This window comes from Tachyglossus aculeatus, chromosome 16 (genome assembly GCF_015852505.1).
Source record: "Tachyglossus aculeatus isolate mTacAcu1 chromosome 16, mTacAcu1.pri, whole genome shotgun sequence".
Taxonomy (NCBI): domain Eukaryota; kingdom Metazoa; phylum Chordata; class Mammalia; order Monotremata; family Tachyglossidae; genus Tachyglossus; species Tachyglossus aculeatus.
The window spans coordinates 32,773,442-32,786,320 of NC_052081.1; the positions used below are offsets into that span (position 1 = coordinate 32,773,442).

Sequence of the window (12,879 nt, forward strand, 5' to 3'; positions counted from 1 at the left end):
GTCAGACCCAAGAGGCACAGTGGAGAAGAAGCTTGATGCTTAACAAGGCTTCAAAGATGGCCAAGAACCCCCTCACCCTTGGGCTTTAGAACTGTTGGGGAAAGGAACAGAAGAACACTGATCCTGGCTCCCTTTCCACTAAAATCGCCCGTTGCCATCCATTACAGGGGGAAATAAAAGAGCCAGCAAAAGTATGTTGTGGGCTATCAGGCCAAAAAGCCAGAGATCAGGGACACCTAGGAAGTGGCAACAGAGGGACACACTCAGAGGCTGAGGAAAAGTTGGAGCTGTCCAGGGGAATCACAGGGAGATGACAGAACTCTCTTTGCGAGAGACAACAGGGTACATAATAAATGACAGAGAGAGTAATTATGGAAGTAAGGGAGGACACTAACAACCTAATGAAGGCTCAAGGTATCAACTAGTATCAACTGTTAGACACTCAGAGAAAATGTAAAGAGATTGATTTTTTTCTACTTGAAGAGTTAGAAACATTCAAACTTCAGGAAAGCAAAGATTTTCCAAAGTGAATACAGCCAGCCAGAAGGTAATTCTTTTAACGATATATTTAATAAACCTCAAAGGGAGGAAGTTCCTGTCTGCTGGGTTCACCATCAAAAGCACATTTTCTAGGTCTTAAGAGTGCAGTTCGTTAAGGATTCTTGTACTGTAGAACAACTCAGACTTCAAAATCACTTCATCCAGATTTTCCCACTTGAAGATTTTGAAAAACAGCAACTCATTAACCTGACTAATGATAAAACATGGAGTGGGTGAACTGAGGTTTGACTTTTTGTTCATCAATACTGTCATATGTCTTTGGATGACGAATAAATTTAATTCCTCCTAAAATGGAGTTCCAGCTGCTCTATTTCCAGAACATAGGCTCAAATCAGATATCTTGCATTTAAAAGCAATAAAAGGCTGTGCTCAGAAATGCTCTCCAGACAGACTAAAACTAGTCTTGGTGAAGAGTAACACCCTTTGTTAAGGGCTTACTATGCGCCAGCCACTGTACTAACCACGAAGGTAAATATGAGATAATCAGGTTGGACACAGTTCATGTCTCACTTGGTGCAGGTAGGGACCGCCTCTATATGTTGCCAACTTGTACTTCCCAAGCGCTTAGTACAGTGCTCTGCACACAGTAAGCGCTCAATAAATACGATTGAATGAATGAATGAATGCCCACAGTCTTAATCCCCATTTTGTAGATGAGGTAACTGAGGCACAGAGAAGTTAAGTGACTTGCCCAAGATCACACAACACACAAGTGGCAGAACCGGGATTAGAACCCAGGTTTTTCTCACTGCCAGGCCCATGTTGATACTACTACTACTAATAATAATAATGACGGCGTTTGTTTATCACTTACTACATGCTGAGCATTACGCCATGCTACTGTCTCCATACAGACTGCTTTCCATTCTGGCAACCACTAAATTTCTATTAAAATGAATGATAATTTAAAAACAGCCACATGCTTTTCTCACTGGTTTTCTTCCTTACCCTCTTAAGGGCTCTTGCTTTACCTCTGCAATATGACTTCTCCCTCCCTATTTTCCCCAGCTCACTCTCCCTATGTGACCTCTGAGTATCTGGTACTTGCCCCACCCTCAAGCCTACAGCACTTTTGTCTAGATCTATAAATTATGTCTTATAATTGATTTATTTATATTATTGTTTGTCTCCCCCTCTAGACTGTAAGCTAGATGTGGGCAGGGTACATGTCTACAATCTCTGTTGCACTGAACTCTCCCAAACACTTGGTACAGTGCTCTGTTCACATTAAGTGCTCAATAAATATCATTAATTGATTGATTGACTCCTACGCCAAATACCCCTGCCAAGTATTCTGGATCTTTAATTTCCTCCTTAAGCCTCAGAAACCCCCACCACTCCTCTATCATCTAACCTCACTCCTCCTCTATCCATTTCAATCTCATTTTAAAATACATTTTTCTTATCCATGTCTGTTTTTTGCTAATAGTTTCAGAAATGCATATTTTAAATCATTCATCCATAGTTCTTATATAACTTCTTGGTCGTATGTATTACAATCTCCTGTCTCATTAATTATGGAAATAATATGGGATGCCCTGCATATAGAGGTAGCACACAGAATAAAGATTTTTCCGCAGGGAGTTATCACACACCCAGAGAAACAACTGAAGTTACTCAATCCTAAACTCAAATTTTGCTCACAAATATCAAAATGAATGATTTACAGCTGAAGGCACTTATCACTAGAGTATAACAAAACTGTCATCACTCTGTTCTCCACCTAGGTACATTGGCAGGATTAGAAAAATCTAACACTGGAAGATTTCTATAAAAGAGAAAAAGAATAACAATGCTTGATTTAGAGAGCAAAGAAAAACCTACAATAATAGCAAAAAGATTATTCATAATGATAAGGCAGAGTAAAATAAGAGGTGAAAAGGCAAATGGGATCTTATTTTCCTCCAATTTTAATAATCTCAGGTTTCTGTGATAGGTAAGAATTTAGAAATCCATGCCATCAATAGAGAGAATGGTAGTAACAATGCATTTCGTAGGTTATCAGGAAAATGATCAGATGTAATCAAAAACAGATTAATCAGTGAAAAAGAGTAGGAATTACAGAGTAATTACAGAGTAGGAATTAAACCTGTCATCTGGGGAAAACTGAAAACTGAATTATATCTTGAATTAACAGGGGAACGCTGTGGCTTGCTGAGACTCGAGAAGCCTGCAGAGCCTCTCCTTCTCCCACTGCCACCTGGGGGACCTGCCTTGTCCAGGCAGGAATGGGAAGAGCTGCTGCATTCCATCTACACTTGGAATGCTGCTTTGCTTTTAAGGTGGGAGCACTTCTTCCATCTAGAACATGAACTTCATAGTTACTGATCCTTACTAACAGATGGTCTGAAAACAGGTTTTGAGTCCAAGGACCATCACTTAAATTGCATGGTATGGCAGAATGTGGTTAAATAGAAGGAGAGGAGAAAGTACAGGTTTATCGTTTTTAATTTCACTTCCCAAAGGCACTGAACACCTCATTACGAATCAAAGCCCTCTTAAAAATCCCACATCCTCTAACGATCTGCCACTGATGAATTCCGACCATTCTGAGCTGCACCACTCCAGGAAACTCTATGGGCACACTACCAGAACGATTGCAGATGGAGGCGGGGCGTTCTGGGAGAGATGTGTCCATGCGTCGCTATGGGTCGGAGACAGCATAAGACAACAGTCATCTCTAGCATTGATAAAAATTACTTACATTCATCCTCAGCATCTGTGTGTATAACTATTTTCAACTGTATGTTCAACAAGTTATTCTGAATCCTCCATTTGTAAATGATATTTTTATGTCCGCTCCCCCAAGAGGGTGTAAACTTCTTGTGGACAGGAATGTGTCTTGTGCTTCTGTTGCATTTTCTTTAAGTGCTTATCAGGTACAGTGCACTGCACTCAAGAACTACCAATATTAGACAATATTGGGGCATAATGAGTATGCTGGTACTAGAGAAGCAGAGTGTGTGGGCTGGGCAGTGGTAGATAGGTGAGGTGAGGTAGGATAGGGCGAGGTGATTGAGTACTTTACAGTCGATGGTGAAGTTTCTTTTTGATGCGGAAGTAGATGGGCAGCCACTGGGGGTTCTTGAGGAGTGGGAAGACATAGGCTGAACATTTCTGTTGTAGTGTTTTGTTTCATCTCTCTTTATGTATCCATTGCTAACCTCCTTTCCCCCATTTTATTTTTATATGGTAAGCCTTCCAAGGGACACAGACGGGGTCCAATTCCCCCTTGTATATTCTTTCCCAGAATTTAGTTCAGTCCTTGGCAAGCAGTAAGTGCTTAATAAAGCCTACTTCTACTATTACTAATAAATCTCCTAAGGGAAAACAAATTACCATCAACCATTTTGAAGCACTTGAAAATAAAACCTTCTAGACATCACAGTGTAAAATGCTTGTCAATTTTACTGAAGAGAGTAGAGTCAATTCATCACCTAATGCACTAAAATTAACTTGTTGACTAGAGCAGAAATTAAGATGGATTCATAAACTGACTTGTCTACTTGGCCGTGAAAGTGCCAAAAAAAATTTGTTTGGATTTTTTTTTGAGGGATGTTCAATCCTAAACCTCCATACCCTAAAATACCTTCTAGTTGATCTAGTATCAATTTCTTCCCCCAAAAATGAGAGAAAAATTTCAACCAGCCTCATTGCTTTGCTTCTCACCTGAAGCAATCTGGCATTTACAACTCGAAAGTGCAGTGTCATTAGTCACAAAAAAATTCCTTTTTTTAATAGTTAGACTTACAGGACTTTGTAGAATCTGAGTGACTCTCTTCCTTTGCTCCATCATATTGAAGTCTTGTCTCAGATCAGGAGACATATTCCGCTCCCTTACGTACTCAGGGTCATTTTCATTGATGCGGTCAAAATATCTCTCCTTGTGAGGCATGCTGGGAGGGGGAGGACTAGTTATCACACCGTGGTTGGCATCTGAACTCATGCTTCAAAGCTGCAGATTGTTCTGTAACCTGCAATAATACAAGGAAAGGGAAACACAAAGACCACAAATGGTAAATGGACTAAGACATGTCTCAAATAATGAAGTCAGAACATTCTCTCTAAACGATCTCTTGGAAAGGTGATTAATAATAAGGATTTGTAATATGATGCTCTCAGTACCCCCTCAAAACAAGAGGCTCAACCATGACAGTGAAATTGGATTCCAATTCAGATTTTTTTTTAAAAAGGGGAGAAATAATCAGTAGGTGCAAAAATACAGTACTTTCTTCGGACTGTGAAACAATGAATTTGCTCTCAAGATTTCCATCACCTACTCTGGAATAAGCCTTCTGAAAAACCAACTTGGGTTAAACTTCCAGTGTTATGATAAAATGATCTTTCACTTGCTAAACCACTCAAAAACACCACACTCCTCAATTTCAGGAGTTTTACCGGATTCTGCAACTTGCTAGGGAAGATTAAACTGTGGTGTATTAGAGATTGCCTGCAAATCCCTTACCGCCAGATGGTGCCTCAACTCCGAGTAAATTTCAATAACAAAAGCTGGAGGACACCTGACCAAATACGATTCCTTTAATTCTGATTTTCGCTATGAATAGTCACATTAACCATTTAGGTTGTTTTTAAATCAGGTCGGGTTATTCATTAATATTTTTGCTACAACTGACTTCATAAGTCTCTATAGAAACCATTTTGAAATATGCCATCATCAGTGATATGCATTTTTGAGTTGATTTTCAAGTAATGGTAAGGGATGGCACAAAGCCATCCATATTTTCTTACCCTGCGGCTGAGTACACTGCAAGAAGACCAGCTGGAGTTAACAAATTCATTCATTCATTCATTCAATCGTATTTATTGAGTGCTTGCTGTGTGCAGAGCACTGTACACAAAATAAATAGAATAGTAAATATGTACAAGTAAAATAAATAGAGTAATAAATCTGTACAAACATATATACAGGTGCTGTGGGAAGGGGAAGGAGGAGAGGTAAAAAAGGGGGCTCAGTCTGGGAAGGCCTCTTGGAGGAGGTGAGCTCTCAGTAGGGCTTTGAAGGGAGGAAGAGAGCTAGCTTGGCGGATGTGTGGGGGGAGGGCATTCCAGACTAGCGGGAGGATGTGGGCCAGGGGTCCACGGTGGGACAGGCAAGGACGAGGTACAGCGAGAAGGTTAGCGGCAGAGGAGCGGAGGGTGTGGGCTGGGCTGTAGAAGGAGAGAAGGGAGGTGAGGCAGGAGGGGGGCAAGGCGATGGAGAGCCTTGAAGCCAAGAGTGAGGAGTTTTTGCCTGATGCATAGGTTGACTGGCAGCCACTGGAGATTTTTGAGGAGGGGAGTAACATGTCCAGAGCATTTCTGCACAAAGACGATCCGGGCAGCAGCGTGAAGTATAGACTGAAGTGGGGAGAGACTGGAGGATGGGAGATCAGAGACATGACAAAGTGCTGTGCAAGTAAGTGACCTAGATGCTGAAGGGGCTGCAACTTCATTTGGAAGCAATCTGGGCATGTGAACAGCACCATTTAGGAATGCACTGTACACCCCAAATGGGGAAAGAGAGCTTTTTTTTAAAGGTAAATATTAGATGTTTACCATGTGCCAGGCACTATACTAAGCATTGGGGTACAGGGAAGTCAGGTTGGACACTGTCCATGTCCCACAACAGAGTCACAGCACTAACCCCATTCTACAAATGAGGTAACTGAGTCACAGAGAAGTTATGTGACTTGCCCAAGGTCACAAGCAGACAAGTGGAGGAACTGGTATTAGAACCCAGGTCCTCTGATTCCCAGGCCCATGCTCTATCCACTAGGCCACGCTGCTTCTTGAGTTGAAAACTAGGGTTATTAAAAACATGGTACTATGTGATGATGAGAACAGTCACTGATAAGAAAGGAGACCAGCATTTGATGCATATGAGATCAACAGATTTCTAATGTGATAATGTAGTACTGTGTACAAGACTTTCTGATGAAGGACAATTTGTGAAAAGACGTGCTTAAGGCTGCCTTTTAGAGGGATCGCCTTTCCCTGATTGAAGGCTCTAAACTGAAATAACCAATTGCTTATTTCAATCCTCCCAAATGTCTCCAGAGACACCTAAATCACCTCATGCCTATATCTAAAAGACAGGCACTAGAACTAATTTGGTGCTTATTCCCCCACCAAAACTGACTCAACTGAGAAAATAGATGTTAGAACAATGTCAATTTCTGGCAAGCTGATTGTCATGGGCTATTTCTAAGCAGCTGTAGACAGGATTCCTGAAATGTGGCCAAAAAAAAAAGTAATTGGGCCACCCAAGATAGGAAAGCTAAATAGAAATGGCCTAGGGTCTGAAAACTATGAAGGAAATGAGGCTGCTCTGAAAAGTTCATCAAGGTTCGGTGTCTACTTTATGTCAGCATGGTTGCAGGCGGGGGCGGTCAATGTCCAAGCCATTCCCCACTGCTAATGGAGTAAAGTAAGACTGCATAATTGATGGGGTCTTGTTCAACTTTTTCTATGCAGCCATGTTGGAAAATGTGACAAGTAAGTGGGATGCAAGAGTTAAAATACAGTTCTGCACTTCTGAGAGACCCTTCCAATGCAACCCACTTTGAGCATCACGCTAGTCCTAGACACATTCAAGAATTGTTAAATGCAGAAGACTGCGCCTTAGAGGCCCACACCCAAGAAGATATGCAAAAGGCTGTAAACTGTTTCACTGAATCAGTTAGGCACTACGTGTTGGTAAGTCAAAAGGAAGCCAAAGGGACGTCAGAGAAGTTATAAAGTCACAATTTACACTGGCAACGCAGAGCTCAACACTGTCCCAGAATTCTGTTACCTATGATGGTCACCGAACAACAATGCTGGGATGGACAAAGAAGCAGAAAACTAACCCCCCACAGAAGGTCAGAAAATCCTCTGGGGAACTATCCTCTTTCAAAAGCTCCATCGATGTCATTTATGGGCCAAACTCGATATCAAAAAGCAAGGCAAGATCATGAACAATGGAATTCTGGGCCAAAGTCTCTAAGCACCTAAGCTACCCTCACTTTAACAGAGCTATGCCGGGTGGGGCAAGTGAGGACGATGAGCGACAGCAATATAGCCAAACAGTTGCTGTATGGAGAGCTGAAACTGGGAAATGGAAAGCAAGGAGGACAGGGGAAGCTTTTTAAGGATCTGATACAACTGACACTGCTGCATCCAACTGAAACAAACTGGGAGTCGCTTGGTGAGGACAGTCCAGCATGGTGTGCCACTCATCTGCTTGATTGTAAACTCCTTCCAGGCAGGGATCTTGTCTTCTTACTCTCGTACTTTCCTGTGCACTTAGTACAATGCTCTGCACACAGTAATGCTCAATAAATACTACTCAAAAAACATTGAAAAGAACAAGAGTGAAGGGCAATCTTTATGTGGACGGCGGAACGGACTGTCAGTTGCACATATAATGATGGTATTTGTTAAGCACTTACTATGTGCCGAGCACTGTTCTAAGCCCTGGGGTACATACATATGTCCTTTCAGCTCTGCTCAAATGCATGGGTAGCATATTTTCAGTTGCATGTCTTTGAATATGACGAGTAAGTACAATACACTGTCTTCAACACTTCACTTCATTTTACTGTAAACTATCCATAATGATAATAATAACAATAGCATTTGTTAAGTGCTTACTATATGCCAAGCACTCTACTAAGCACTGGAGCAGATACAGGCTAATCGGGCCCCACCTGGGGCTCACAATCTAAATAGGGAGAATGAGGACTGACTCCTCATTTTGCAGATGAGGTATCCGAGGCACCTAGAAGTGAAGTGATGTGACTTGCCTAAGGTCACAAAGCAGGCAAGTGGTGGAGTGGGGATGAGAACCCAGGTCCTCTAACTCCCAGGCCATGCTCTTTCCACTAGGCCATGCTGAATTGGATCGAGACATAATCCACCTTAAAGTAAACTGAAATCCTACACTGTTTTCAGAATCCCAGTAATTGAGAGAATATATTAAACTGCAGTATTTCAAGATTTTGCCAATCAGCCAACTGTGGCTGCATTTAGTCCTCAACTTCCTCTCTTCCTTCCCTCCCAAAGAATATATTTACCAACAAGGTCTAATTCCACTGTTAATTTTCACTGATCAGGGTACTACTATTCAGTCATAATCAAAAGAGGGAAACCAACGCTGGATCAAAAGAATAGTCTGAAACTACCCCCATACTTCCCTGTTTTTTCCCTGAACAGATGAACAGGGAATTCATTGATGTTTGCAGACCAATTAACCATCACATCTGCAAACCAACTCTACTGATCATTGTGCAAACCCAAGAGTTCAAAAAAAAAAATCAAAGGAACATGAATCGGTGGATGCTTCAAACTTAATCTCTACTGTCATGAAATTACTCCTTCAAACAACTATTCAGCTGAATAAATACAAAATTGTGATAATCACATAGTTTCTCTTTTACCCAACTCTCTACATTTGCCTTTGAACTGGACTGTGTCACCTCCTGCAGAGAAAGTTGGCTCACATTAAATACACATCTTTTTCATTTCACCCACTCGTGCTTTTTAACAAAGTTTTTTCTTGATGTCATTCCTCTCTCAGTTTAGGCAAGAAGGAATAATATTAAGGCAATGTTCTCTAGTTTTCCTGATCCAGGTCTATTTCCATATGTCACCTCTTCTGGAAATCTGATGCACAACAAACTATAAAGATCGCCCTTGGCTGCAAGTTGCATTTGTTACTGGCAGTGCCTGCTACTGTTTTCAATTCCACTTTTAGGGATTTTTTTAAAACTCTGATGGTGATGGAGAAAGAACCCATCAACTTCAACCCGGCACCTACATCTCTAATGTGAAGAATCCATCACACTGTCACAGAGCAGAGTAACCTTAGGTTTTTGGTGAACTTGTCAGGGTAGTTGAATGTGCGAGGAGTTACCAGAGCCAAGGTCCACTAAGGGTAGCAAATGCTTTAAAAGATCTACAATTATAGTCCAGGGGGCCTCTTCTCACTCCCTGACCTGCTCCTGCACTGGTTAGGCTGCAAAAATGATGTCTTTTATGCTGAATTTTTCACCTACAGCCAACTGTGATTTAAAGCACAGACTTAACAATAATCCTCCTTAGCCTGTGCAGAAGGACTGTGACTAGGATCTTGTTGGCAATGAAAAGGAGAGAGTGAGATCCCAGGACTTTCCAATGCTAGGTTTCTCATCTTTCTTCTTGAAGATACTGATGCCAGCATTTTTTGAGATATTAAGATACTAACAAGCAGAAATGTCTCTTGAGATATTCATCCACAATAATAGTAGTAGTAGTAAAAATAATAATGATGATATTTGTTAAGCGCTTACTATATGCCGAGCACTGTTCTAAGCGCTGGGGTAGCTACAAGGTCATCAGGTTGTGCCACGTAGGGCTCACAGTCTTAATCCCCATTTTCCATATGAGGTAATTGAGGCACAGAGAAGTTAAGTGACTTACCCAAAGGTACTCATTAAGCATTTACTATGTGCCAAGTACTGTTCTAAGCACTGGGGCAGATACAAGTTCATCAGGTTGAATGTAGTCCCTGCCTCAGCGGGGGTTTGCAATCTGAGTAGGAGGGAGAACAGGTACTGAACCCCCATTTTGCGGATGAAGAAACTGAGGCACAGAGAAGTTAAGTGACTTGCCCAAGATCACACAGCAGACAAGGGGCAGAGCCGGGATTAGACCCAGGTCCTCTAACTCCCAGCCCCATGCTCTTTCTACTAGTCCAAGCTGTTTTTCCAAGGACTTCTCCACAGTGCATTCCAACCCCATCCCTTATTGGAAATTTTTAATCAGTATTCTCCAACATTTAAATTTTTGGCTTTTTCAAGCTAATTACGATGAGGTAGATTAATAATTGGATTTAGGTCCTGGCGGTCAATCAAACGTATTTAGTGAGGGCTTACTGTGTGCAGAGCACTGTACTAAGTGCTGGGGAGAGGACAATAAACAGAGTTGGTAGACACATTCCCTGTCAACAAGAAGCATACAATCTAGAGGGGGGTAAGGTGGGGTGAATATCATGTGCATGTGCATAAAAGGTACAGATCCACGTTTGTAGGTGACTGAACCATCCATTTCACATGCCCCCGCTCCTCAAAAACCTCCAATTATTGCCCATCCACCTTTGCATCAAAGTCCTCACAATCGGCTTTAAAGCACTCAATCAGCTTACCCCCTCCTATCTTACCCTTACTGATTTCCTACTACAAGACAGACGGCACACTTCGCTCCTCCAACACCAACCTGTTCGCTGTACCTTGATTTTGTCTATAAAGAAGCAGCATGGCCTATTGGAAAGAGCACGAGGCTGGGAGTCAGAGTTCCTGGGTTCTGATTCCACCTCTGCCACTTGTCTACTGTGTGACCCTATGCAAGTCACTTTAAAGTCAACATCTTCTAAAAATATTCAATGCAGTATTTATCAGAAACAAATCCCAAATCCTGCTGAACTGCACAAGTTAATGGTGTTTAAATAGTGCCTTTTTTTAACCTCAAATTCTTATGCTGAAACCCTAATGATGGGATTCATATATATTCAATTGTATTTCAATCGCATATTATAGCATAACCAAATCTCATACTAATGTCCTCAAAGACAAAAGCATATCACAAGTAGGGCCAAGAACTAGATACTCAGCTGAAAGGAAATCAGGAAATGTCAATCAAATAAAGTATTTTTAATAAAAAAGTCTTCCCTGAGTCAGATTTAAGAGGTTTCAAGGTCTCATTTTGAAAACCAAAGCAACCCCCACCCCAAACAAAAACACCTCCTAAAACAAAAACCAAAAGCATTCTAAAACGTTATTCAGCAAGTATCAGCAAAACAATTGCAGCTTCTATTACTCACAGATTGTTTTTTCTGAAATTGGTAGTGCTGTGATAACTAATGGGTGTATATGCAAACGTTTTCTGATTTACTGAAGCTTTGCAAGACATAAATCAAGCACAGAAATGATGTGCCAGGATTTGGTCTCTCAATTTTCCATTTCCATCAGTTCTACAAAATTGGTAGAGGTGGCACAGGCTGCAATCTTATAGCCATCTTAGAAAAAATTATTAAATCCCAATAACCCATGAGAAATCATTTTACCATGGACTACTACAATTTCTTTGCTTCATCTACACAAAACCCTATTTCTTCAAAACCACAGAAGTCTATGTATTGCACTGCTTTGAAATCAAGACAAATATCTTTCTTACTCCTTCCTGCCTTCACAATTTTTTTTAGCTCTAAAGAAACCAAAGCCTCATTTTCAGATCATGATGTAGGGAACTGCACACACGTCTTTGAGACGATATGCTGGAAACAGTCACTTCACTTTCTCCCTGTTCCTGTTTTCTTCTTTTTTCCTGACTTTATGCCAAAGGAATGGACAGATGCCAGCACTGGGAAAGCACTCCTTCCTCCTCCCTTTCACAAGCAGTCTAGAAAAGGGGGAGAGGCCAGTACAAGAAGAACTTCAGTGGAGTATAAAGCAAGTGTTCTGCCTAACCGCTCATTTCCTCACCCTATTCACCCTCCCCTCTGCATCACCTATGCACTGGAGCCTGAACCCCTTACTCATTATCATCCTCATCCCCTCAGCACTTATGTACATATCATTATACTTTGCCATTGCCTCTATCCGTTGCCTTTTTGATTGCTTACTGCGCGCAGAGCACTGTATTAAGCCCTTGGGAAAGTACAAGTACAAACAGTGTTGGTAGACCCATTCCCTGCCCACAGTGATCTAACTCTGTAATTAATTTTAATGTCTCCCTCCCCAACTAGACTGTATGCTCCTGCAGGTAGGGAACGAATCTACCAACTCTACTGTATTGCCTTGATCTTGCCTGTCTTGCTGCCGACCCCAGCCCATGTCCTACCTCTGGCCTGGAATGCCCTCCTTCCTCAAATCCAACAGAAAATTACTCTCCCCTTCCCTTAAAAGCCTTATTGAAGACACATCTCCTCCAAGACTAAGCCCCACTTCTCCTCATCTCCCACTCCCTTCAGCATTGCCCTGACTTGCATCCTTTGCTTTTTCCCCCTCCCCGCCCCACAGCACTTCTGTACACATCTATAATTTTATTTGTATTGATGTCTGTCTCTCCTCGTGTAGACTGTAAGCTCACTGTGGGCAGGGAATGTTACTGTTGGTTGTTGTATTGTACTTTCCCAAGCGTTTAGTACAGTGCTCTGCACACAGTAAGCACTCAATAAATGAGATTGAATGAATGCTCTTCCAGTACTCTGTACAAAGTGTTAAATTAATATCACTGATCGATTGATTTTTTTTTTCTTCTCTAACAGGTCTTGCTTGGTTTGCCTTTCTGTGCCTCACTTCT

The 12,879-nt window shown here is 41.6% G+C and overlaps 1 protein-coding gene across 3 annotated transcripts in view; it reads right to left on the minus strand.

Moving 5' to 3' along the window:
* The window catches only part of ADD3 (adducin 3), a 112,787-nt gene that overhangs the window by 14,576 nt on the left and 85,332 nt on the right, over window positions 1-12,879 (minus strand). For all 3 annotated transcript variants that reach the window (XM_038758328.1, XM_038758329.1, XM_038758327.1), the window contains exon 3: window positions 4,313-4,535. In XM_038758328.1, coding sequence (XP_038614256.1) covers window positions 4,313-4,507 — 195 coding nt within the window. In that variant the 5' untranslated portion in view covers window positions 4,508-4,535. The remainder of the gene's footprint in view (window positions 1-4,312; window positions 4,536-12,879) is intronic.